The sequence below is a fragment of the Ahaetulla prasina genome, chromosome 2 (genome assembly GCF_028640845.1).
Source record: "Ahaetulla prasina isolate Xishuangbanna chromosome 2, ASM2864084v1, whole genome shotgun sequence".
In the NCBI taxonomy this organism is placed as follows: domain Eukaryota; kingdom Metazoa; phylum Chordata; class Lepidosauria; order Squamata; family Colubridae; genus Ahaetulla; species Ahaetulla prasina.
The window spans coordinates 80713366-80737260 of record NC_080540.1 but is presented as its reverse complement, the minus strand read 5'-3'; the positions used below and the strand labels follow the sequence as shown (position 1 = coordinate 80737260).

The following is a 23895-nucleotide window of genomic DNA, read 5'->3' as shown; positions in this document are numbered from 1 at the left end:
AGTATTTTCTTCAAATTAGCATACAAGCACCTTTACTAGTAATTATTCATAATAATATATACAAGCATAATGAGAAAACAATGACTATTACTTTAGATTGGAACTATGATGGATGAGTCTATCCATTTGAAATATATTATTCTATGGCTTTTAACTGTATTTTATTACAATGCAAATTTCCACCCAGCACTGAAATAACACTCTCATGTTGGCTCTGTTGGTAGTCTGTTACCTTTGACATCTGCCTTGCTTTCCATGGTATCTCATAAGTTTAAGGCGTACTTTCCATGGTCATGTTCTTGTTTGGAAACTATTAATTTTTGAGATTAATAGGAACTAATAGGGAACTAATAATTTTTGAGAGCCGCACTCTGGCATACAGTGTTATATCCTTATTGGGAAGTTTCCATTTGGATTATTTTGAGAACAGAGCTAACTGGAGTTTTCAGGGAACATTACATAGCCTTAGTGACAAACTAAAAACTACCCACTAAGAAAAACAATTCATGTTCATACATACTGGTACTATTCCGTCAAATTTATTTATTTATTTATTTATTTTGTCACAACATCATACAAAAAGATTATATAGTATATACACATATAAACATATATAGGAAGAAGAAAAGAAAAACAATAGTACAGGAACGGTAGACACGTTTGTGCGCTTATGCATGCCCCTTATGGTCCTCTTAGGAATGGGGTGAGATCAATAGTAGAAAGTTTTTGTATTAACTTTTGTATTGTATTAACGCTTACATTTCTTGGTTACCTTTCAAAACTGAGAATTATTCCAATAGTTAAGGTAAAAATATTAAACAAACCCATTCTTTTTCCATAATTTTGAGTAGCAAAGTCTTTCGTTACTGACATGAATTGTAAACTTCCGAAATTGTACCTACTGACTTTCAGGAAGAATTCCCATCTTCTTAAAAACTACCAGTGTTGTTGGTTAGGTAGCCTTACCACCATTCATTGTTTCACACTTGCATCTCTTGGGGGGGGAACGGACCAAAAGGATGCCACCTAACCTTATTACATTAACATTATCAGAGAAGAGGCATGACTTTCCATTGGGCAGGTGGTGAGACCGGGTCAATTTCTCTTTATAAAAAAAAATGCAATAGTTTTAAAAATTCACTATTCAATTTGTTGCCATTTCATTTGTAAAACCTTGATACTGTTTTTTCTAGATACGCCATTAGCTGGAACTTAATTCTAGGGCTTTGGAGCTCTCTCTCTTAGGTTTTGCATTTTTCAAGACATATAAGATATATGAATATGCTCAGAATCTGCAAACATTGCCCAATGACACCCGTTGTATTGTCAATCTCCAGATATAGATCCCACCATTTTTTTTCTTTTATGATTGAGTTTCTTTCCATCTCTGTCTCTGAAAACAATAATCAAAGCAATTGGATAGGGATCAATGTCTTCAGTTGTGAAAAGTTGTGAGATCCTATTCCAGGTAAGTAGAACAAGCAGGTACCAAGGAATGGGAAGATTTACTCCTAGTGTATTACTAAAATGTTGGAAAAATGAATAATTAGAGAGGGCATTCTTGCCACAGTACACAACAGACAACTATAGTGAAAGAGGGTATCTACTATGAAATAAATTGCAACATGTAAGCTGGATAGCAATGCTTGAGTCAGAAAACACTTTTAGTGTTATGTGGCAAAAATCGGGCAGAGAATGCCTTTCCAATGGCTATCTCAGGTATGATCATAGTTTAAGAAAGAGCTTAGCTAGGGAAGAATATGTAAAGCAGCATTTGAATCAAATGATTTGAATCATTTTTGCAAGAACATTGTTTAGCCAGCATCATCGTGGTAATAAAATGTTGTGAACATCTTCCCTTGAGAAATGGGTCATTAGTCTATTCTTGTGCTGGATCAATCTAAACCTAAACCAACCTAAAGTGTGAGGCAACAGGGGACATCAGCATTATTACCCTCATATAGTATTAAAACAAAAAAAAATATTACTACTAAAGGATCAAAAACTAGTTAATAACTAATTATAAAATGTGTTAAAATAGCAGACTGCAAACAGGATTCTAACCAGCAAAACATGGTCCTTTCAGTTATTCTTTCTTCAGGCCAACAGGAAATCCTTGACCAATATACAGGGTCATCAAAGCTCTGTGCAAGTAATTTGTGGGAGGATCTAGGACATTGGCACGGAACAATAAATGTATCCAATTTAAAAATCTGATGAAAGTGCAAACTATTCAGATTTTCGCATCAAAATACAAAATGTCCATTCAAAGCTGCCTCAATGGCTGTGAAGAATATCCGTTTACAACAGCATCACTTTTCCACTGAAAATCATTTTCTCTTAATACTTTTTTGAGAAGTAAAAGCGAAGGTTGTTTTTATTGTAATCAGAACCACATAAACAACAGCCGAACGTTCCATTTTGATCAGAAACAGCTGCTGTTAAGTAGGGCAACTGGGAACAGAGCAATAGGAAAAGGAGGGAAAAATTTCTTTCCTGACACTTGTTTCAACTGGCTTTCTAGGGAGAAATCATTCCTTACCTAACAAGCCATCAGGTGGTTGATGATGATTTTCTATGTAATATAATTTAAATCTAAAACTCTATGAACAGACCAATATAGAAGATTTCATCAACATTAATGATCTCCAGAGGTAGCGGACTTACTGTATCATCCCAATCAACTCAATTGGCCATGCTATGAGAGAATAATTGTAGTTGCAATATAACCACCTTGGAGAGCAGCAAGCAGGGGAAAGCTCTTAGGCACACTTAACTGAAAATAAGCCCCCTTGAATTTAACTGTAATATGTAATATGTAAACTCTTTTAACTGTAATATGTAAGATTGCACAGTAAATTTCACTGAAAGCTGTGGGACACATTTCACATAAACCTGCATAATATAATGTTGCAGTATTATGTTTTTTTATGATCTAGCTATATTGGCTTAGTTATAAGGTATTCTATTTTAAAGATTGTTTTTAGTACAGTACTGTTAACAAGCATCATTTGTCTTATCTCGGGAAATTGATATGGTGCACAATCGATGACAGCAGATGTATATTTCACAATCACTCTAGCTGCAATAGGACATTTTCCCTTTTCTTTCAAAGAAAACAAATTTTAAGAGTTTGAATGTCTTAAAGAACCTTTAATAAAGTCTTTAATTAAAATGTATCAGCATGAGCTAGCAAGAAAAGGAAAGATTGAAAGGGATAATAGAGAGCTGGAAATAATTTTTATTATTACTACACTGTGTGAACAATTATTAGGCAAGTATTTTGACCATATCATTTTTTTGCCTATTTTCCACTTCCAAGTTGTATAAACTTAAAAGCTTAGTGGATATAAGCATATCAGGTAATGTGTATTTGTGTAATGAGGGAGGGTGTGGCCTAAGGGGAGCAACACCCTATATCAAGGTGTGCATAATTATTAGGCAGCTTCTTTTCCTCAGGTAAAATGAGTCAAAAAAGAGATTTAACTGACTCTGAAAAGTCAGTTAAAGTTAAAAGTCAAAAATTGTAAAACGTCTTTCAGAGGGATGCAGCACTCATGAAACTGCTAAGATATTGGGACACGATCACAGAACAATCAAATGTTTTGATGCAAATAGTCAACAGGGTCGCAAGAAATGTGATGAGAAAAAAAAGAGATGCACATTAACTGCCAAAGATTTGAGAAGAATCAAACATGAAGCTACCAGGAACCCATTATCCTCCAGTGCTGTCATATTCCAGAACTGCAAACTACCTGGAGTGCCCAGAAGTACAAGGTATTCAGTGCTCAGAGACATGACCAAGGTAAGGAAGGCTGCAACCTGACCACCACTGAACTTTTTGTGCACTTATAGATATTATCCCAAGAAAGCCAAAACCTGACCTTTAATATTCAGGTTTGAGGCTTATTAACATTTCAGATTGACCGAGAGTACTGTAGTTGTTTAATAAAATTAATCCTCCAAAATACAACTTGCCTAATCATCGTCCACAGTGTAGAGATCAGTGTTGGCAATTCTACCTTAAACACTTTGAGGGGGCAAGGCAGAAAAGGTTTGATTAATTCTCTATGGCCAGAACTCAATCCTATCCTACTGTAAAAACTCAGATAATTGTATGGATTGCAGAGCTCCATTATACTCCATCAACTGGAGCTCCTAGGAACAAAGGATAACAGAAAAATAGAATGTCCACAACTGGCAGTATAATCATCATTCCTTTGACCTTAGTATCTTTTGATAAATCAAATTAGAAACAATTTATCTCTCTTCTTTTGATAGAAGTTATCAAAACTGTAAAGGAGAATCTTGTAATGGGGTCCCTTTATTGATATTTGCTAATAAACAGGATTTGACATTATCATCCTCTGGAGCAGGATATTATTCCTCTACTGTCTGGGAAATTCTGGGATATAAAGCCGACATATCTTATAGTTGTTGAGGTTGGGAAATACAGTGTCTATAAGGGCACCCATAAAGCATTTGCCTCAATTCCTTTTACCACATGCAGCTACATTAAGGAATGGGACATAGGAAACCCCATTTTGCCCTTGCACCTGAAGCGCTTCATAGAAGGCTTAAGACAGTAGGACTGATCATGGCAAATACAAGCAGTCTGTTGAAGGACTTCAAATTGGTGTGCATGCTTGCATGTGCTGGGTAGGTCGACCGATGCATTAGAGCAAGGATGTCAAACTCAATTTCATTGAGGGGTATATCAGCATTATGGTTGCCCTCAAAGGGCCAGTTGCTTGTAAGCCAATGTATCGTCTTAGTTCAGGAGTGCATTATGTCCAAGATGTGGGCCAAACAGGATTAACATTCAATTCAAATAAATCTGCAACAACAAAGAAAAAGCATAAGCTATTTAGTTCTCTTTTCTCATGCCGTTTCGTCTGAGCCAGATGTTTGGCGTATTTTTTTGCTTACAAGTTCATCTATGTTTGAGGATAGGTTCTGAGCTGTGGAAACTCTCAGGATAGAGCGGAGGTGTGCATCAGTGAGAAGGCTTCTGTGTACGCTTTTGTTCACCTTTATCACAGAGAAAACATGTTCACACACATATGTGCTACCAAACATGCAGAGCATTTGAGCAGCTTGTAGGCGGAGCTGGGGCATCGTTTCAGGGATGAACCTGCTGAACCGTAGGGGCCCTACAGAATCATACTTTGCCTTAAGTGTGCTGCTACACTGGAGTTCTATCAGCTCCATCTGGATATTCACAGGTGCTTTCTCCACGTCCACTGCAAATGGATTACTGAGCAGTTCAAAATTGAATTTTTGTCCTTCAAATTTAACAAAGCGACGTGTAAACTCCATGTGAAGTGTGTTGAGTTTGTCACCAAAATAAGTATGTGAGAAGACAGTGCTGGAGACTTGGTTAACGATTGTTTGGCAACAGGGAAAGTGACTCAAGTTTCCTTGCTGCATCTGAACGTACCACAGTTGCAGCTTAACCTGAAAGGCATTCACTGCATCATACATGTCCGTAATCACATGGTGCCGTCCCTGAAGCTGAAGGTTTAGCGCAGTGAGATGCTTAGTTATGTCGCACAGAAAAGCTAACTCACACAGCCACTCTTCATCCTGCAGTACTGTGGAGTCTTTTCCTTTACTTTCCATGAACTGACAGATCTCCTCGCGCAACTCAAAAAATCTACTGAGCACTTTTTCATGATTTGTCCATCGCACCTCTGTGTGATAGGGCAGATCACCAAGTTCAAAATACATTTCCTCCAGAAAAGATTTAAATTGGCAGTGATTTAAACCTTTGACTCTTATAAAGTTAACTATCTGTGTTACAGTGTTCATTACATGTTCCATCTTCAGGGCTTTGCCACATAGTGTTTCCTGATGGATGATGCTGTGATATACTATCAGCTCACCTATGCAATTCTCACTCTTCATCTTCTCTCGCATCCTTCCCACTAATCCACTCTCTTCCCCACACATCAAAGGTGCTCCATCTGTTGTCAGTCCCGTAAGTTTGTCCCAGGGCAGTTTCATGTCATTTACACATTTAGATACTGCTTCAAACACGTCTTTTCCTGTGGTAGTGCCATGCATTGATCTCATATCCAAAAGTTCCTCTGTAACGCATAAACTTGAGTCCACTCCACGGATGAAGACTGTCAGCTGTGCCATGCCGGTGATGTCAGTGCTCTTATCCACAGCAAGGGAATATGCAATGAAATCTTTTCCTTTTTCAAATAACTGTACTTGCAAATCAGTGGCAAGTTCACATATCTGATCAGCAACAGTATTTCTGCTGAGGCTTACATTCAAAAATGCTTGCTTTTGGTCTGGACACAAGACGTCACACACTTTAATCATGCAGTGCTTCAAAAACTCCCCCTCTGTAAATGGCCGGCCTGATTTAGCTATCTCTTCGGTCACTATAAAACTAGCTTTCAAAGCAGCCTCACTTTGTGATTTTGCTTTTCTGGACAAACGCTCCTTTATCATCAGAACCTTTTTAAACTCTTCCACCTTCTTTAACTTCTGCTGTATGTCCATGTGTTTGTACTTGTCCTCATGTTTTGTCTCATAGTGCCGTCTCATGTTATATTTTTTAAGTACAGCCACATGAGCTCCGCAAACAAGGCACATGGCCTTACCATCAATGTCAGCAAACAGGTACTCTGCCTCCCACCTCTTCTGAAAGCATCTGTTTTCAAAGTCCACTTTCCGTTTGGCCATTTTGGGGGGTGGGTTAAATATCAGTATAGGTACGCAGGTCTTTTTTCACCGATGTTGTATATATGGAGTGTGACTCTGCACAGAAAGGTAAAAGTCCCAGGTGCTGCGTGAGGAGAACAGTTGTGAGAGCTCTAGGTATCCACTCCGGAGACTCAGTAGGATGCTGTGAGACTGGACCTTCTGGGGTATAAGGGGAGTCGTTCTGACAGGGAGGAGATGAAGCCCCCAGTGCGAGGCTGCCAGTGTGAGAGCTGCTTTCCAGTTTGACAGATGACGGCTGCAGGTGTTGGTTTCGGAAGCTGCTGCTGCACTGTTCCCTGGTGGAGAGGAACAAGTTGAGTTTCACATGTCTTGCTTAGAGGAAGTCAATCTACATGTTTATTTAGGGACAAACAAAACCCAGAATGTCCTAAAACCTGGTGAAAATCAATCGGCACACACCAAGCCATAATACACAAATTATAAAACCAAACCACACACAACAGACACCTTTACATTGGAGAAGTGTGTGCTGAGGCAGAATCTAGTCTAGTATGAATAAGGAGAACAGACAGATGCGTAGTGGTTAGAATGCAGGACTATTTCACCGCTCACTCCAGAAGTTCGATTCTGAACAGCTCAAGGCTGACTTAGCCTACCATTTATCAGAGGTCAGTAAAATGAGGACCAAAATTCTTGGGGGCAATATGCTGACTCTGTAAACTGCTTAGAGAGGGCTGTAAAGCACTGTGAAGCCGTATATAAATCTAAGTGCTATATTGCTATTATTTTTCTGCTCTGTAGCAGCACTACTAGTATTGAATACTGAGGTGGATGACTATATGGCCTTTTTTTATCTTATGTAGAAAGCTACAAAATGTAAACCTAATGCTATTTTTAAAATAGTGATAGATTTTAACTCAGGAGACCTCAGTTAAAGTATGTATGTTCTGCTATGTAATCTTCTCAGGCCAGATATTATGGTTTGATGCAAACACGCAAGATAAAATTGAATAATAAGTTCTATGTATGAATTAACTTATTTACTTACTTGCCTTATTTACAATTCTCTCCCTGCCCCTGGGCCCCAAATAATACCCCTGTCTGATTCTAACCTATGCCTCTCCCCTGCCCCCTCTAAATCTATAATTTATTGACAGTAAATTGATATAGGATCAGGCAATAAAGACCTTACTGGATCTGTTACTGCTGTATTTTTGCCAATAAACAACTTTTTAAAAATAAAAACTATCTTTAGTTGGAAAATTACAGTCTATGGACATTTTTCTCTCCCTATAAATAAAAAAGTCTAAAATATCCACATTCTTCCATACCACTACTATTTATTTAAAATGGGCATATAGTACTATTTAAATTGTGTCCCTTTGTAGGAAGTTAGCACCCACCCCCCTCCTAGAAGAATGAAATATTTTAGAAAATATTTAAAAAGGCAGAATAGATTTCCCTGGATGAGAAATGGAGAAAAAGTGTTTTAAAGACAAAGCAGCTTCCCGACTCCCCCCACCTTTGTCAATGGCTCAGAGGCAGAAACTCATTCTCCCCACCTTTGTCAATGGGCCATCATCTGCAACATAATAGGACCCATCTAGCAACTGAAACTCACCACATGACACCTGGGAAGATTACATCAGCCAGCAAGGCTAGCTAAGACCCCCACCCCCTGGAAGTCTGACAACCAATCAGGAGACTCTTCCTGTGCCCCAGAAAGTTCAAAGCTCAGAAAAAGCATAAAGCCAGGGAGTCCACATGATCCCTTCCCTTTTCTGTTCAGGAACTCAAGCCATGTGATCCTGACCACCATTAAACCATCTTTCCAACAAGCCTCCATGTTTCCAGTGTCTTTGTCCCCACTTGGAACTGAACCCAGATGTATATTTCTTCCAACACCTTAAACTTTCAAACAAACACACAAATGTTTAAGATCTTTTTTTAACGCATAAAACAGTAGTTGGAAAACCTCCCAAAATTTCGCAACAATCCCAAAACCCCAAAAACTTTAACCTAAGACTGTCTCCTGTTGACCTCACCTCATTCCTAAGAGGTCTGTAAGGGGTGTGCATAAGAGCATTGGGGTGCCTACCATCCCTGTCCTAATGTTCCTTTTAATTTTATTCATTTTATGTATTCAATTCATGCTTATACTTACATATATTATCTAATATGTACTCGACAAAATAAAATTAAAAAAATTCACAATATAATCTTATACGTATTTATCAAAAGTGAATTAAATAAAAGTTGAGATTTCAATGGGATTTTTTTAAAAGCTCTTCAGATGCACTGAGGTTTTTCCGAATATCTAATACTGTAACAATATTATATATTCCTCCCCCCACCCCACTACCGATGGGATTGGACGGCTATCGGTGGATATCCACTTCGAAATTAAAAGGGGGATTGTAATTGCTTCCAAAGATAAATGGTTTTAAAAGTTTACAATACAGCTTGCCGCTTTTAACCCCATTTACAAAAGGCTCAGCAAGGCTTTCAACAATCGGAACATTCTCCAGTACCAGAAATCAGTATATAAATACTAGGATGCGTTGCTTTCAATGCATCAAATGACCATCATTTATGTTGTACCTTGATGAAGGTATTTTTTCTTTTATGTACACTGAGAGCATATGCACCAAGACAAATTCCTTGTGTGTCCAATCACACTCGGCCAATAAATTCTATTCTATTCTATTCTATTCTATTCTTACCCAAACAGGAAAGTCCAGGGAAGACACAAAGTAAACAAGGCGGGCTGAATTCTCCTCCGCCGTGACTCCGTCCACTGAGATGCCGACACGAGCGGTACTCGCCGCACAAAGGCAAAACACCGGAAGAAGGGGCGTGTCCGCGCCTCCTTCCTTTGCCTATCTCATAATCGCCAAGAGAGAAGGTGGCGTGGAGATAAGAAATTCGCGGCCGTCGGCTTTACTTCCGGGCTAGGGGTCAACCGGAAGGAGGAAGACGCGCAGAGGGAAATAGGAGGGTAGAGCGTCCAGGAGTTGGTTCCTGCGGGGGTTGGCGACCAGCATGGTGCTGTCACCCCTGCTGTTTCTTCCGCTCCTCTTGGCCGGGACCGCGCCGCCAGGAGCCGCGGAGCTCACAGATGGCAACAACGAGCATCTAAAACGGGAACACTCGCTTATCAAGCCTTACCAGGGTGCGTGGGGAGGGCAGGGCTGCCACCCTGCTGACCCGTGTTTCTGCTCCCTCCTCTCCGGCGCTCACGCTTGAGCCCGTTGGTGGCCGACCTCTCCTGTGTTCAAGGCTCGTCTGTGGATCCAAGGGCTGGGCTTGGTTTTGCCCCTTCATCAAGGGGGAGGAAAACCGAAAGGCTCTGGGGACAGCGCTGCCCGTTCTCGGGGGTACCTCGCCCGTAAAACTTCACAAACCTTTTTGGCCTTAAGCAGATTTACCCATCAATAATGATGATGATGATGATACTTATGAATAGCAGGTGACGCTGTTTTATGTATTTAGAAAGTGTGTGAATTTCACCAGTTAAGAAGAAAATCCTGGTGGCAATAAGATTCAATTTCTGTCGTAAGATCTCCACAGAACAGTAGCAGAAGGAGAAATGCAAAGAACACAATTCCCACTTCTGAGGAAATCAAACCTAGATCAGATAATCTGTTACCTGCCTACAGCTCGCTTGTAACCTCAAATGTTCCCTAATAACAAAATAATATCAGTAACAATAATAATAATGTACTCCACAGTTCATTATTTCTGTAGTATCCTCTGTTTTAGGGGTTGGCTCCAGTTCAATGCCTCTCTGGGATTTCCAAGGGAGTACAATGTTGACTAGCCAGTATGTTCGACTGACCCCTGATGAGCGCAGCAAGGAAGGTTCTATCTGGAACCGGGTGGTGAGTGTTATTTCTAAATGGAAAGGATGGGGTGAGACTCTGAGGGATATTGCCTAGATGTAATTTGCAGCCTGCATGCTTTCCATGTTGGATTTCCTGAAAGGTTGTTTGGGTTGTTCTATTTTGTCTTCTAGCCCTGTTTTCTGAAGGATTGGGAACTTCATGTCCATTTTAAAGTTCATGGGGCAGGGAAGAAGAATCTCCACGGAGATGGTTTTGCCCTGTGGTACATTCAGGAGCGCCTTACTGCAGGTACTGTGATCAGCCTAATAATTTGGAATATATCCCACTCTCATGGGTTTGGGACTTTTAATACAGGTAAATAGATTTTTTTTTCCAGTTGTTGCAATCAGCCTGGCAGAACGTCCTCTAGTTGAAATAATAGGCACGTAACAACTAGCATTTTAATCATCGTCCCCAGAAATGTCTTGAGGGTTTTCTGAAAGGCTGGAAGAGTCAAAATCATTCTCATCTCAGGGGAAATAGTTTTCTGTAGGGCAGGGGCGGTAACCAAAAAGGTCTACTTTGTGGGTTCCTCAAGATGCCATTCTTTAAATTAACGGGACCTGCAACATACTTCTTCCAGATCTAATGGGAAAAGTAGAAACAATCAGGGAAAGGCAGTCCCACAAATAACCTGGTCTTATGCCATGAAATAATAGGTTATCCACTGATTGAATGTTAGCTGATAATCTCCAGAATCTTCCATTGGAATGGCTTTGTTAACATGGGTAACATTTGTTCTGGCTAGCAAACGTTATTTGTTTGTCTATTATACATATTGATATGCTATCTACTCCAAAATGACTGCATGTAAATGTTTAAATTAATCAGTGTTCTGTTTGAAGATTGGTTGAGTTTAACTCTTTAAAAGCACATGGACCCCTTATTCATAATTTTCTGTTTTATCACCATCAGGACCTGTGTTTGGCAGCAAAGACAAATTCCATGGATTGGCCATTTTCCTGGATACCTATCCCAATGAGGAAACTAGTGAGGTAAATGATAATACCTTCTGTTTGAAGGCTAACACTGGGTTTTGCTTTTCCTGAAGGATCAATCCCATATAAGTAGAGATTCTGTATGCATACGGATTTCAAAATATTTAGAATATGAGTTTTGAGCATCAACAGAGACAAATTTGATTCAAATTTATTTTATTCTGCAGCGTGTGTTTCCTTACATTTCTGCCATGGTTAACAACGGATCCCTGACTTATGACCATAGTAAAGATGGTCGCTGGACGGAGCTGGCAGGGTGCTCAGCTGACATTCGTAATCAGAACCATGACACCTTTTTGGCTGTCCGATATTCTCGGGGGCGTCTGACGGTAAGCCTGATCATGGGTGCTGGGTACAAAATGCATAAGTGAATTACATGACATTCTATCATATTACACAAATAACAGATGAATGTCCATTAATAAGTTGCATCATGTTTGCTACAGCGCTAGTCAATGAAATGTAAAGTGAACATGAATATAATCTGATAGTGTAGTTTTGAGTTTACTAATTTATATATTTCAGAATTGATGTTCTAGTACATTTCCATAGGATTGTTCAACTGTCTGAGAAGTGTGAAAACTAAGTTGTCCTTAATGTGGAAGATGACTTTTATGTTGCAGGTGATGACTGATGTGGAGGATAAAAATGAATGGAAAAACTGCTTTGATGTTGCAGGAGTTCGATTACCCACTGGTTATTTCTTTGGGGCTTCTGCTGGTACAGGAGATCTATCTGGTGAGAAATATCTGTTAGTAGTTAAAGTGACTATGCTATTTGTATGTGTTATTTCACATAAAGTTTGGTAAAGTGCATAAGATAAAGGTAATCCTTGGTTTACAACTAGGACCAGAATTTATGGGGTTAGCAAGTGGTTGCACCCGATTTTATGACATTTTTGGCCATGATTGTTAAACTAATCACTGCAGATGTTAGGCGAATCATCCAGTTAAGAGAATCCGACTTCCCTGGCTGATTTTGCTTGTCAGAAGCTACCCAGGAAGATAATAAATGGTGATCACATGATCCCAGAATACTGCAACCATCGTAAACACACCGGTGCCTGAATTTTGATTACATAGAATTGATTACAGGGATAGTGCAGTGGTTGGAAATGCAAAGACCAGTTTTAAATCAGTGCCGTTGTAACTGAACAAATGGTTGTAAGTCAAGGACTTACACTTGAGTTATCATCTGAATTAATGTTCACTACTTGTCAGTTACCTGTATTGCTGAAAACGTACAAGAAGTTTTTAAAATAAGAAACCTTTGCTTAGAGTAAGATCTTCTGTCATTGAATTTTAATTTTAATCAGCTGTTCAGTGAATATAATTTGGTTTCTTTTTCAGATAATCACGATATCATTTCAATGAAGCTATTTCAGTTGATGGTGGAACATTCCCCAGAGGACGAAAACATTGACTGGACAAAGATTGAGCCCAGCGTCAGTCTTTTCAAATCACCCAAAGGTGATTTATTAATGCTTCTACCCTGAATGTTCAATGAAGCAAATGGGAGATCAGTTTCTCACAGGCGCAAACATCGCTTTTCCTAAAAGTACTTCAGTTTTAAAGCTATAGACTAATGAAGGCAATTTTTTTGGTTCAGGTACCAGGTGATCTATGAACTGATTATATATTTATTGGATTTATAGTGATATCCAAAGTAAACAGTGTGAATTTAGGTGGCATACAACCGAAACCTCTATCAAATGTCTGCACTTACCATATTTAGGTTTTCTTATTTTGAATTTTTGAAAACTATTCATAAATAGTAAATATGCATTCGGATTTGCAAGAAGATATTCTGTTTACCTTTTACCATAGAGACATTGGTACAATAGAACCAATTTCTGTTTACTTAGATTTATTTAAATATACAATTTGACCAAGAATGCCTATACTTTTCTCTGCAATTGTGTGTGCTGCATTGAAGTAGTTAAAGGCTCACCATGGTGTTCAACTGGTCCAGAATCTTAGCAAAGTTTAAAATTCTGTTTCAGATTATTTCTCCTCATTACCAAGCTAATGATTTATTAGCTGTTCTGCAAAGAAATTTGGGAGACTTTTCACAAGCTCTGGAGAGGACAGCCATTCTGTGTAATCTGCATAATCCAGAATTATGCTAATCTATATTCTTTATGTAGCAGAAGGATGCAATGTATATTATAACTCAGCTTTCTGTTTTTTTTTCTCTTCAGATAATGTAGATGATCCAACAGGAAACTTTCGTAGTGGGCCCTTGACAGGCTGGAAAGTGTTCTTACTATTACTATGTTCTCTACTTGGCATCATTGTATGTGCTGTGGTGGGGGCTGTGGTTTTCCAGAAACGCCAGGAGCGGAACAAGCGATTTTACTAAGGTGTAGGAGGCCGAAATTTGGGGCAGCTGGGGATGTTTTTTTACAGGGGGAGGGAGAATTGTATAGACTCTGGTTTCTAAAAGGCTCTTTCAGAGAAATGTATGGAATATTTTCATATCCCTTTTTTTTCTTGGCAACAATAGGCAATTGTTTCAAACAATCCGGAATATAGGTTGTACTGTACTTGGAAGCCTGCCATTTCGAAAATTGTATGGAACCTTCAGTCCTTCTATAAAATCTTTTTATGGAAAGCTGGCAAATAACAGTACGATTCAAACTTAGAAAATGTTGCTTCTCTGAGAGGCATGTTTTGCACTTCAGATAGTATTTCCACACAGTTACTCTTAAGAGTATTTCAGTAGTTCAGCTATGTGGAGGGTGGTTTTCTTGCTGTGGCCTATGAACTTAATTCAAGAAAATTATTTTTTTGAACTGAATGTATTTCATAGTTTCACTTATTCCAGAATGTTTTTTTAATACCAGCTATTTCTGTTTTGCTGGGAGTGAAACTGACTTGCACCAAAACAACTGGCATCCATGAAATGTGATATCTGTGACTGCATTGGCTTTGGGAGAGCGGGGGCTTGATTTTTCTAGACAATATGGACTATGTGCCCCATTTATCTAAACATCTAAACTAGCTGATTCTAAAGGCAGAATTGAAGTCTATCATAGCCACATTGTTATGTGTGCATATGGAAGATGATAAATTGAAGAAAGACAATGTGAAATAAAATGGAAAATTTATCCTGGTGGTTTGTCTTAATTTTAGGCTTAATAAGTGAATGGTGGATGGGCTGCATTTGGTACTACTAGATTTTGGGGGGTGGGGGACAAGAACCTAATTCTGTGCTGGGGAAGTTTTAGGTATCAAAAAGTGAATAGTGGAACAATTCAGGGTTTTTAAAAAATATTTTTCACATGAACATATTTTCAGATTTTGCAGTAGGGCTGTTTATATCATTGGCCCTGCCTTAAGCATAAAACCAAATGGGTGAGCTTGGGCCAGTCACTCTGGGGACCCTAGGAAAAAGGTAATGGCAAACCACATAGGAAACCCTTGCCAAGAAAACTATATGAACTAGTTGGGGCAGTACCAGGAATCAAAACTAACACAACTACATAAAATAAATGCAATGAAATACATTTATCTTTCATCTTCACAAGACCCAAAATAATCGCATTTCGTAGCTGGTACAGGTAGTCGATTTACAACAGTTCATTTAGTGACCGTTCAAAGTTATGTTGGAAGAAATTTCCCCAGTTCGTTCCCATCTGGGACACAAGACAGATACTGAGAAGAAATGGACACAGAAGCCAGCTGCCAGAAAGTGGAAATCTTTTAATGTAGGCAGGCAAGAAGCAAAAAGTAACACAGCTGGAGCATTCCTGGCTTGCAAGCAGCTTGGGAGTGTGAATCAACCTTTTATGCTTAATTCCCCTTTGAAGTTCCTGCAACTTGATGGTTTTTGATGTGTTTCTGATTGCCCTGAGTTTTATTTTCCTGGGTTAATCTTAGTCCCAGGTCTTTTGTTTTTCCTGTCCTTGGGGTTTCATCCTGTCAGGGACAGGAAAAAGGGAGTTTCAGTTTACCTTGTTTATTTTTAGCCTGATTCCCCTTATCTTAATGGCTCTACTTAAGAGGTCAGCTTTGTTACATTTGTAACAGCAGGCTGCTCTGAGTTTTCCTTTCAGGTGGTGCTTCTTGGTTTTCTTAAAGTGGGAAGGGCTGACTTCAGTCTCTTGGCACTGTTTTCTGAGGTTTCTGGTGCTGTGAGGTTTCTGGCACAGTCCTTTTGGGATGTACTTCCCACGGTTACAACAGCACTGGAAAAAGTGACTTACAACCATTTTTCTGTTACAACCGTTGCAGCATCCTTGTGATCAATAAAATTCAGACGCTTGTCAACTGACTCATGATGGTAGCAAGTGTCTCGGGGTCATGTGGTTCCCTTTTGTGACTCAACAAAGTCAATGGGGAAGCCAGATTCACTTAATAACCAGGCTGCTAACTGCAGTGGTTCACTTAACGACCGTTGCAAGAAAGGTCATAAAATGAGATGAAACTCAATGTTTTATTTAACAACAGAAAATTGGGGAGGGGGCTCCATTCTGGTCGTAAGTTCGAGGACTACCTATACAAGTCCAGTAGAAGGCCATTCTACATTATAGAATAGAATAGAATAGAATTTTATTGGCCAAGTGTGATTGGACACACAAGGAATTTGTCTTGGTGCATATGCTCTGTGTTACATAAAAGAAAAGATACGTTCATCAAGGTACAACATTTACAACACAATTGATGATCAATATATCAATATAAATCATAAGGATTGCCAGCAACAAGTTATAGTCATACAGTCATAAGTGGAAAGAGATTGGTGATGGGAGCTATGAAACGATTAATAGTAGTGCAGATTCAGTAAATAGTCTGACAGTGTTGAGGGAATTATTTGTTTAGCAGAGTGATGGCCTTCGGGAAAAAACTGTTCTTGTGTCTAGTTGTTCTGGTGTGCAGTGCTCTATAGCTGCTTTTGAGGGTAGAAGTTGAAACAGTTTATGTCCAGGATGCGAGGGATCTGCAAATATTTTCACGGCCCTCTTCTTGATTCGTGCAGTATACAGGTCCTCAATGGAAGGCAAGTTGGTAGCAATTATTTTTTCTGCAGTTCTAATTATCCTCTGAAGTCTGTGTTTTTCTTGTTGGGTTGCAGAACCGAACCAGACAGTTATAGAGGTGCAAATGACAGACTCAATAATTCCTCTGTAGAATTGGATCAGCAGCTCCTTGGGCAGTTTGAGCTTACTGAGTTGGCGCAGAAAGAACATTCTTTGTTGTCCTTTTTTAATGATGTTTTGATGTTAGCTGTCCATTTGAGATCTTGCGATATGATAGAACCCAGAAATTTGAAGGTTTCTACTGTTGATACTGTGTTGTCAAGTATTGTGAGAGGTGGAAGTATGGAAGGGTTTTTCCTAAAGTCTACCACCATTTCTACGGTTTTGAGTGTGTTCAGTTCCAGATTGTTTTGGTTGCACCACAAGGCTAGTCGTTCGACCTCTCGTCTATATGCGGATTCATCATTGTCTCGAATGAGACCAATCACTGTTGTGTCATCTGCGAACTTCAGTAGCTTAACAAATGGATCATTGGAGATGCAGTCATTGGTATACAGAGAGAAGAGAAGTGGGGAGAGCACACAGCCTTGGGGCGCCCCTGTGCTAATTGTACAGGTATTCGATGTGATCTTGCTTAGCTTCACCTGCTGCTTCCTGTTTGTTAGGAAGCTTGTGATCCACTTACAAGTCTGTTCTGGTACCTGTAGCTGGTTTAGCTTAGTTAGAAGAATGTCTGGAATGATGGTATTGAATGCTGAACTAAAGTCTACAAAAAGGACCTTATTAAGATAGTCCTGGGCTCTTCTTATATATCCGTCAGGCCCAGGGGAGAGAAGTGGGGCCATTGAAGGTATTGGTCTGCGAACCTGAATATTTCGGGCACTCTGCTACAGCCTAGCTTTCAACCTATTGTACCAACCACTAAACATATTGGCGCTTCCGCTGGCTAAGAGAGAAAAAGCTCTCCAATCCCCGCTCGAGGCTTCCCCCCCCCCCCCGCCACTTCCTTGGGAGTTGTAGTCTTTCGGCCTTTTGGCGGCGCGGGGCCTGCCCTCTGCTGTGTAGCGATTACGTGGCGCGAAAGCGGAGGCAGGACGCAAGCGCGGCATCATGGCGGCTCCCGGTGGTCGGTCGAGGGTGCTCTTGTTGCTGCTGGTGGCGGCGGCCGGGGTCGCACCCCGTGCGTGGGGCCTTTACTTCCACTTGGGCGAGACGGAACGCAAATGCTTCATCGAGGAGATCCCGGACGAGACCATGGTCATCGGTGCGTGGGGGAGGACTGATCGTATCAAGGGAGGGAGTTCGGAAAGGGGTCGCGCGAGGGGGGACGTAAATGTGCCGAGGCGTGTGGTGGAGGGTTTGGTTGACGAGCCTGAGGATTTCAACTCCAGAATTCCCCAGCCAGCTTTGCTGGCTGGGGTATTCTGGGAGTTGAAGTCCACCAGGCTTAACGTGGCCAAGGTTGGAGACCCCTGGGTTAGGGGATGCGGTGGGAATGCGTGTGGGTGGGACGCGGTGGTGGGCTTTGGAAATGAGCGGACGGAGCTGTTCCGAGGCCAACTTCTCCCCCCCTCTACCACGCAGGGAATTACCGGACGCAGTTGTACGATAAGCAGCGAGAAGAGTACCTTCCCGCTACTCCCGGCCTGGGCATGTTTGTGGAAGTGAAGGACCCCGACGAAAAGGTACATTAAGCACATGATCTCGGTGAGGTTCTCGGGTACATTCCTCCCTCTGGGGCTCTGTCACATGGCGGGACATCGGGAGAAACTCTCGACTCCACGCCAGAGACTCAACAAACCAGAATCAAATAATGAAATAAAAGTAATGGAATAATAAAACAATAAAAGTAATAATAAAATGGATTGGGTGGGTGTAAACACAGGTGCGCATGTTAAGCCTGGGAATTTGTGACTGTACCATATGTAAAACCCATGTCTATACTTGGCATTGCTACTCTTAGACAGTTTACTTCTTCTGTATCTTCAGAAAGTTGAACAAATTGGCCACCTTTCTAATCATATCAAAAAGACATTCCTTTCAGAGTGGTTTAAAAAAATCAGTTGCCATTTCCTTCTTGGAAAATAGTACAGAGTAGTCCGGAATGAAAAAATAAATAGAAGAATGACATTTGTGGTCCTTCATTCCCTTTTTAATTTCATTTTTTATTAGAGTATACAAGTATATATGGTACATGATAACAGAAATAAGTGAAATAACTTGAGTTACCTACCAAATTCATTAAGAAGTAAAAAAAAAATTCATATTTTCCCTAATAAGGTTGTACAGCATGTAAGATAAACTATACAAACGTTCCATGCTGTTTGCCCCTTACTCTCATCAGCTTAGTACAGTTGACTATTTCAAACATCATTCTTTAAATAATGGATTTCATCCCATACTTAATATTATATTTAATATTAAATTAATAAGTGAACTATATAGCCTCTTTGTTAAAAATGAATTCTGTTCTCTAACTGTGTGTTTAACCTGAATTTGTATCTAAGTTGGAACTCATACTTACAAAAGGACTGCCTGCTACTAAAACTGGCAGACTGTTGTCCTTTCTTGAGCCAACAAACCATTGAAGCCATGCAATGCTTCCAGGGACAGTTACAAGCTGTATATTAAAAACACAAAAGTTGTATCTTTATATCTAGGGATTGTCCTTAAGTCAGATGTTCTTAATTCAGGGACTGCATGTATATTATGAAATCCTGAATATTGAACCATGCTAAAATAATTTATTGCATTTAGAACATTTAATATCCACTGTATGGTGAAAAGGTTTGCAAGAAAATGCTCAGTTTTTTCTCAGATTGAAATCCTGTATACCTATCTTTTTGGTCTGACTGTTCTCATGTGCTTTCTCATATATCTGTTCCATTTACAGGTGGTGTTGTCCCGGCAGTATGGCTCAGAGGGCAGATTCATCTTTACTTCACACACCCCAGGAGAGCATCAAATCTGCTTGCACTCCAATTCCACAAAGTTTTCCCTTTTTGCAGGAGGCATGCTGGTAAGTTATTTGTTAAATTAAGAAAATATTTTTTCCCTCATGCTTGCTATTAATATTTTTTTCCCTCATGCTGTCATTGGTATTTGCACTTCGGAAGGTTTATTATTTTAATTTTTTTTACAGAGGGTCCATCTTGACATCCAAGTTGGGGAACATGCCAATGATTATGCTGAGATTGCAGCTAAGGACAAGCTGAGTGAGCTGCAATTGCGTGTTCGCCAGCTTCTGGAACAGATAGAACAGATCCAGAAAGAACAAAACTACCAAAGGGTAAGAAAAACAGGATTATAGCTCTGTAGCAGTTCAACCTGCCAGATGTGCAACTGGCACATGAACTTTTATCCGTTTAAAGAACTAGGCAACATATAGCAAGGAAATTTTTTCTGAGATAGGGGACATAAAAATATCTAACTGTTGGATGAGGTCAAGACCCATATTAGTCTAGCATTTTGGTTCTCATACAAACCCTCATTCATCAAGCAGATATTGATCTTTTTACAGTTGTTGCTCTTCTGCAAGACACACTGATCCCACCATTTATTTAATATTTTAGTTTATCTGAGTTATTTGTAATGAACCAGAAAAAAAGATCTCTAAATGTAAAGATAGGGGGGATTGCCCAGATGTTTAGTGCTTTACACTTATTTAAATTTTTATTGTGTTGACCAATCATTCAGTTAAAGAGATCAGTCTGTGCTTTTCACAAATCACTTTTGAATTTCACCACCACCATCACCCTTAATAATTTGATGTAATCTGCAAACCTGGCCAATTCTCTCCTTGCCCTAAGTCATGTTTATCAGGAACAGGTTAAAAGGCAACAGTTCCAACACAGATCTTTGTGGGACTTGGGACTCTTACCATTATTCATTGAGAAAATTGTCCACTTATTCTGACTGTTTGGTTTTGTTCTTTAATCAGTGAGGAATTCTCAGAAAGATAGGTTCTCTCATTTCATGACCACTAAGTTTACTCAGGAATCTTTAATGAGGAACTTTTCCAAGGTTTCTTGAAAGTTAAAGTTTTGACTAGAGAAGTTTTTCTAGTTAGAAGACTAGACTAGATGAGTAAATTAAGTTCTAAAGTTGGGGAAGAAGCCTAAATCTTTGGAGGAAGTACCATAAGGAAATTAGTCAGCCCACATACCTTATTGTCATGAGGGTATTGGTGAAGGTATGCACACTTTTCTATATTTTGCTGTTTTCCCCAAACTGTCCATAAAAATATATCCCTTTATATTTTAATGTTGTTTCAATAATACTTTCCCTCTTTTCTCAGTGGCGGGAAGAGCGTTTCCGGCAAACCAGTGAAAGCACAAACCAGAGGGTTCTCTGGTGGTCCATAATCCAGACTCTCATTCTTGTAGTCATTGGAGTTTGGCAAATGAGACATCTCAAGAGTTTCTTTGAAGCCAAGAAGCTGGTATAAAAAGAGAGTAATATCAGCCCAAAGCCTGCATTTCTCCCAGGAACAGTTCCTGGCACTTCAGGTGTCTGCGTTGATCTTCTCTTCTCTCATTGGCCCTTTCCACCAGACTGGTTACTTGCCAGGATCTGTGCCATCTACCTCCCACTGTGTCAGCTCTTCTTCCTCCTTCAACATGTCAGCCTGTGGTGATCTCAGTGCAGTGTTTTGGTCCCAGGAAGATGCTGCCTTCTTTCCAGATAGTCAAGACCAGCCCTGCTCTCTAGCTATATATGAGGAGTATGTTTTATTTTGTATTTGCAGAGAGGGGAAGAATGCACCATGTCTTCAACATTTTTCCTGACCAAATATGTTCTTCAAAATTAGACTCTGTTCTGAAAGGTGATTGGAACTTTGTGTAGCCAGTATCACAGTATGTCAGAGCCAAGAAAACTTGCTATTTTTAACTGTGTTGTATATGTACTAGCACTGATTTCTAAATATCACCAGTGCATCATTCAAGAGAATGTTTTGAATAAGAAGATCCTTTCAATTCTCCTTTTCTATATATTCATCATAAATAGGATGTAGTTTGATTTGGGAAATTGCTGCTGTGGAATTAATAGGATTCTTTCTGAAAGAAATCTGTGTTACAGGATTAATGTGCTGATCACTGGGCTACTAATAAAAGATGATTAAGTATTGAAATTTACTTATGCTCTTCTTCTCTATCTTATTAAAATTAATTTTTCCTGTATATACCTATTCACCATTTTCTGGCATTGACAATACTTCGTTTTCTTATTACCTTGAATGTATAAGCAGTTGCAAGTTTGCTTTTAAAACAGTGCGACTTAAATTTAGCAGCATTCAATGGGATATATGCGGCAGTATCTGCAGCAAACCACAGTGAAACCAAAATTATGACATACATATATTATGCAGATACCACCTACTTGCATCTCAGTTTGTGTTATTTGTATATAAGTTGGCATTTGCATGTCAACATGACACGCATTTTGTCATCTGCCATGTCTTTGCAAATGCCCATGTATACATGTTTCTGCTGCTCCACCAATAAGATCCTAATTACATTTGTTTGGAAGAAAATCCTACTGATATCATTGGAATGCCCTTCCAAATAAAATTGCTAACATTTGTAGCTTAAGTCTTTTTTGGGTTTCTATTGCCAAATTGTTGGCTATCTAGCAAATTCTACATAATCATTCTTATAAAATTAGGGAACCATTCCTTGTTGTCTCTTCCTCTAAATATGGGATGAAGTTTTGGGGGGGAAGAAAGGAAAAAAATGGCTTTATTCAGACATTAAAATTTGTGGCCAGTAAACTATATTCTGCTATATCAAAAAATAAACTGCTTAAATTCTTTTCGCCTTGTGCACCTGGCTATAATTTCTTATATCCTAGATGTCACACTAACAAGCAGTGGTTCTAAGCTGCAAAGTTTAAGCCACATTACCTTAGTTTGGAACACAGTGGAAACTGAATGGACAAGTCAGCCTCAAAAATGGGTATACAAAAGGGAGTAGCAAAATGGTGGAATATTTTATGTTGTCAGACTATTCATTTTGCACTCAGTTTATTTGTCTGAATTGGGCCATTATTTTTCAAGAACCAGAATGAAGGTTCTGTTATTGCTTTATGTTTGTGAAATGCACTTCTGAATAAGCTTGAAACATTGTTGGCTTATGTTGACCATCTGATTTGCTTTTTTCTCTCTTATGGGGAGCATGGCAGGATTGGTGGAATGAATGCAAGCATTCTTATGCTCTATTCATTCCTTTGTCTATCCATGCCTCCTTTTCACTATAGAAGTCTGAAAATGTTATTTGCAGTTTTGTAAAAAAATGACTATAAAACTGGATGGTGTATTACTTGGTTCACATCTGTTTGAAATATATGCATTATTTCTTTATAAGTTCGCATAGGATTTGCTTTCCTTAATGCTAATGGTAGTTTATTACCTAAGCCAGGGGTGTCAAACTCATGTTGTCACGTGGCATATCGTGACTTTTTTCTCCTTCATTAAACCAGGCATGGGCGTGGCCAGCGCATGATGCATCCGGCCCACAAGCCTTGAGTTTAACAGCCCTGACCTAAGCAGAACTCTGTAAGACCGAGAACTAGAAGCAACTGCAGTGAGTTCTGCAATTTAGAGTCACCAAATGAACCTAATGAACCTTGTTTGTATGTGGTATGAATGTGTTATGTAACTGGTTTAATAAAATGGATGGAATGGTGATTTTATTGCTGAAATACCTGGGGATGAACTTAAATTGTTAAGAAACTTGAATCAGGCAAGTGAACTCCAACCTGTTTCTAATTATTCATAATACTAAGTCACAAAACAATATTGAATGGAATTCCACTCAAAATAATTGTTTTTCATAATTCAGTTGTATTTCTTGATTGGACTATATAACATGCCAAGATTGATTCTGAAATAAATCTTGGTGTACTGAGAAGATGGGAGCTTCTTAGATGGTAGATTCCTGCAGTATTGTTATCCTGTTCTTGGTATGTGATGTGCTGAGAAGGATGCCTTTGGAATTATTTTTAAGTTTTGTAATAACCCAAACATTTTAGAATGATTTCACCATTGCCATTCATTGGTATATTCAGTGTCAGGAGGACATTAAATTAGTATGTCCATACAATCCAACTGAAGCGTTTGAGTTTCTGGCCACCTTTCTTTTACTGCTATTACTTGAAACAAGTTATCTTTTAAGTGGGAGAAGAATACTGTAGCTAAAGCTTTTAGGGGAGAGAGGGTAATTTTAATAAACGATCTGTCCTTGATTATATTTTTTGTTTTTTGAAGGTACTTAATTCTGGTTGGTATTGTAATGAGAGAAATTAAAAATGGTTGTTTCCTTCTAAAACGTGTACTATCTTTATTACATCCCAC

General features: G+C 39.3%; 3 protein-coding genes across 3 annotated transcripts; 2 read left to right on the top strand and 1 right to left on the bottom strand.

Moving 5' to 3' along the window:
* Positions 1 to 512: 512 nt before the first annotated feature.
* Positions 513 to 9609, bottom strand: LOC131191543 (general transcription factor II-I repeat domain-containing protein 2-like). Its single transcript, XM_058169789.1, has 2 exons — positions 9405 to 9609; positions 513 to 7016 (listed from the first exon to the last, which is right to left on the bottom strand). Exon 2 carries the CDS (start codon positions 6697 to 6699, stop codon positions 4882 to 4884), a length of 1818 nt encoding a protein of 605 aa, XP_058025772.1. The 5' UTR covers positions 6700 to 7016; positions 9405 to 9609; the 3' UTR covers positions 513 to 4881.
* Positions 9610 to 9659: 50 nt separating this feature from the next.
* LMAN2 (lectin, mannose binding 2) lies at positions 9660 to 14672 on the top strand. The gene is made up of 8 exons (XM_058169790.1): positions 9660 to 9853; positions 10444 to 10562; positions 10697 to 10814; positions 11481 to 11560; positions 11731 to 11892; positions 12187 to 12301; positions 12913 to 13032; positions 13764 to 14672. Exons 1-8 carry the CDS (start codon positions 9724 to 9726, stop codon positions 13922 to 13924), a joined length of 1005 nt encoding a protein of 334 aa, XP_058025773.1. The 5' UTR covers positions 9660 to 9723; the 3' UTR covers positions 13925 to 14672.
* A 2882-nt stretch (positions 14673 to 17554) lies between these two features.
* On the top strand, positions 17555 to 21679 carry TMED9 (transmembrane p24 trafficking protein 9). The gene is made up of 5 exons (XM_058166015.1): positions 17555 to 17808; positions 18129 to 18229; positions 19438 to 19563; positions 19687 to 19833; positions 20842 to 21679. The coding sequence occupies exons 1-5, from the start codon at positions 17655 to 17657 to the stop codon at positions 20989 to 20991; spliced, it is 678 nt and encodes a 225-aa protein (XP_058021998.1). The 5' UTR covers positions 17555 to 17654; the 3' UTR covers positions 20992 to 21679.
* The last annotated feature ends 2216 nt before the right edge of the window (positions 21680 to 23895 follow it).

Excerpts from the sequence above, each read along its gene's own strand:
- TMED9 (XM_058166015.1), top strand. The coding sequence starts at position 17,655 with ATGGCGGCTCCCGGTGGTCGGTCGAGGGTGCTCTTGTTGCTGCTGGTG. Across the intron at positions 18,230-19,437 it reads TGAAGGACCCCGACGAAAAG|GTGGTGTTGTCCCGGCAGTA; the intron begins GTACATTAAGCA and ends TTCCATTTACAG. Across the intron at positions 19,834-20,841 it reads AAGAACAAAACTACCAAAGG|TGGCGGGAAGAGCGTTTCCG; the intron begins GTAAGAAAAACA and ends CTCTTTTCTCAG.
- LOC131191543 (XM_058169789.1), bottom strand. The coding sequence starts at position 6,699 with ATGGCCAAACGGAAAGTGGACTTTGAAAACAGATGCTTTCAGAAGAGG.
- LMAN2 (XM_058169790.1), top strand. The coding sequence starts at position 9,724 with ATGGTGCTGTCACCCCTGCTGTTTCTTCCGCTCCTCTTGGCCGGGACC. Across the intron at positions 12,302-12,912 it reads TGGTACAGGAGATCTATCTG|ATAATCACGATATCATTTCA; the intron begins GTGAGAAATATC and ends TTTCTTTTTCAG. Across the intron at positions 13,033-13,763 it reads TCTTTTCAAATCACCCAAAG|ATAATGTAGATGATCCAACA; the intron begins GTGATTTATTAA and ends TTTTCTCTTCAG.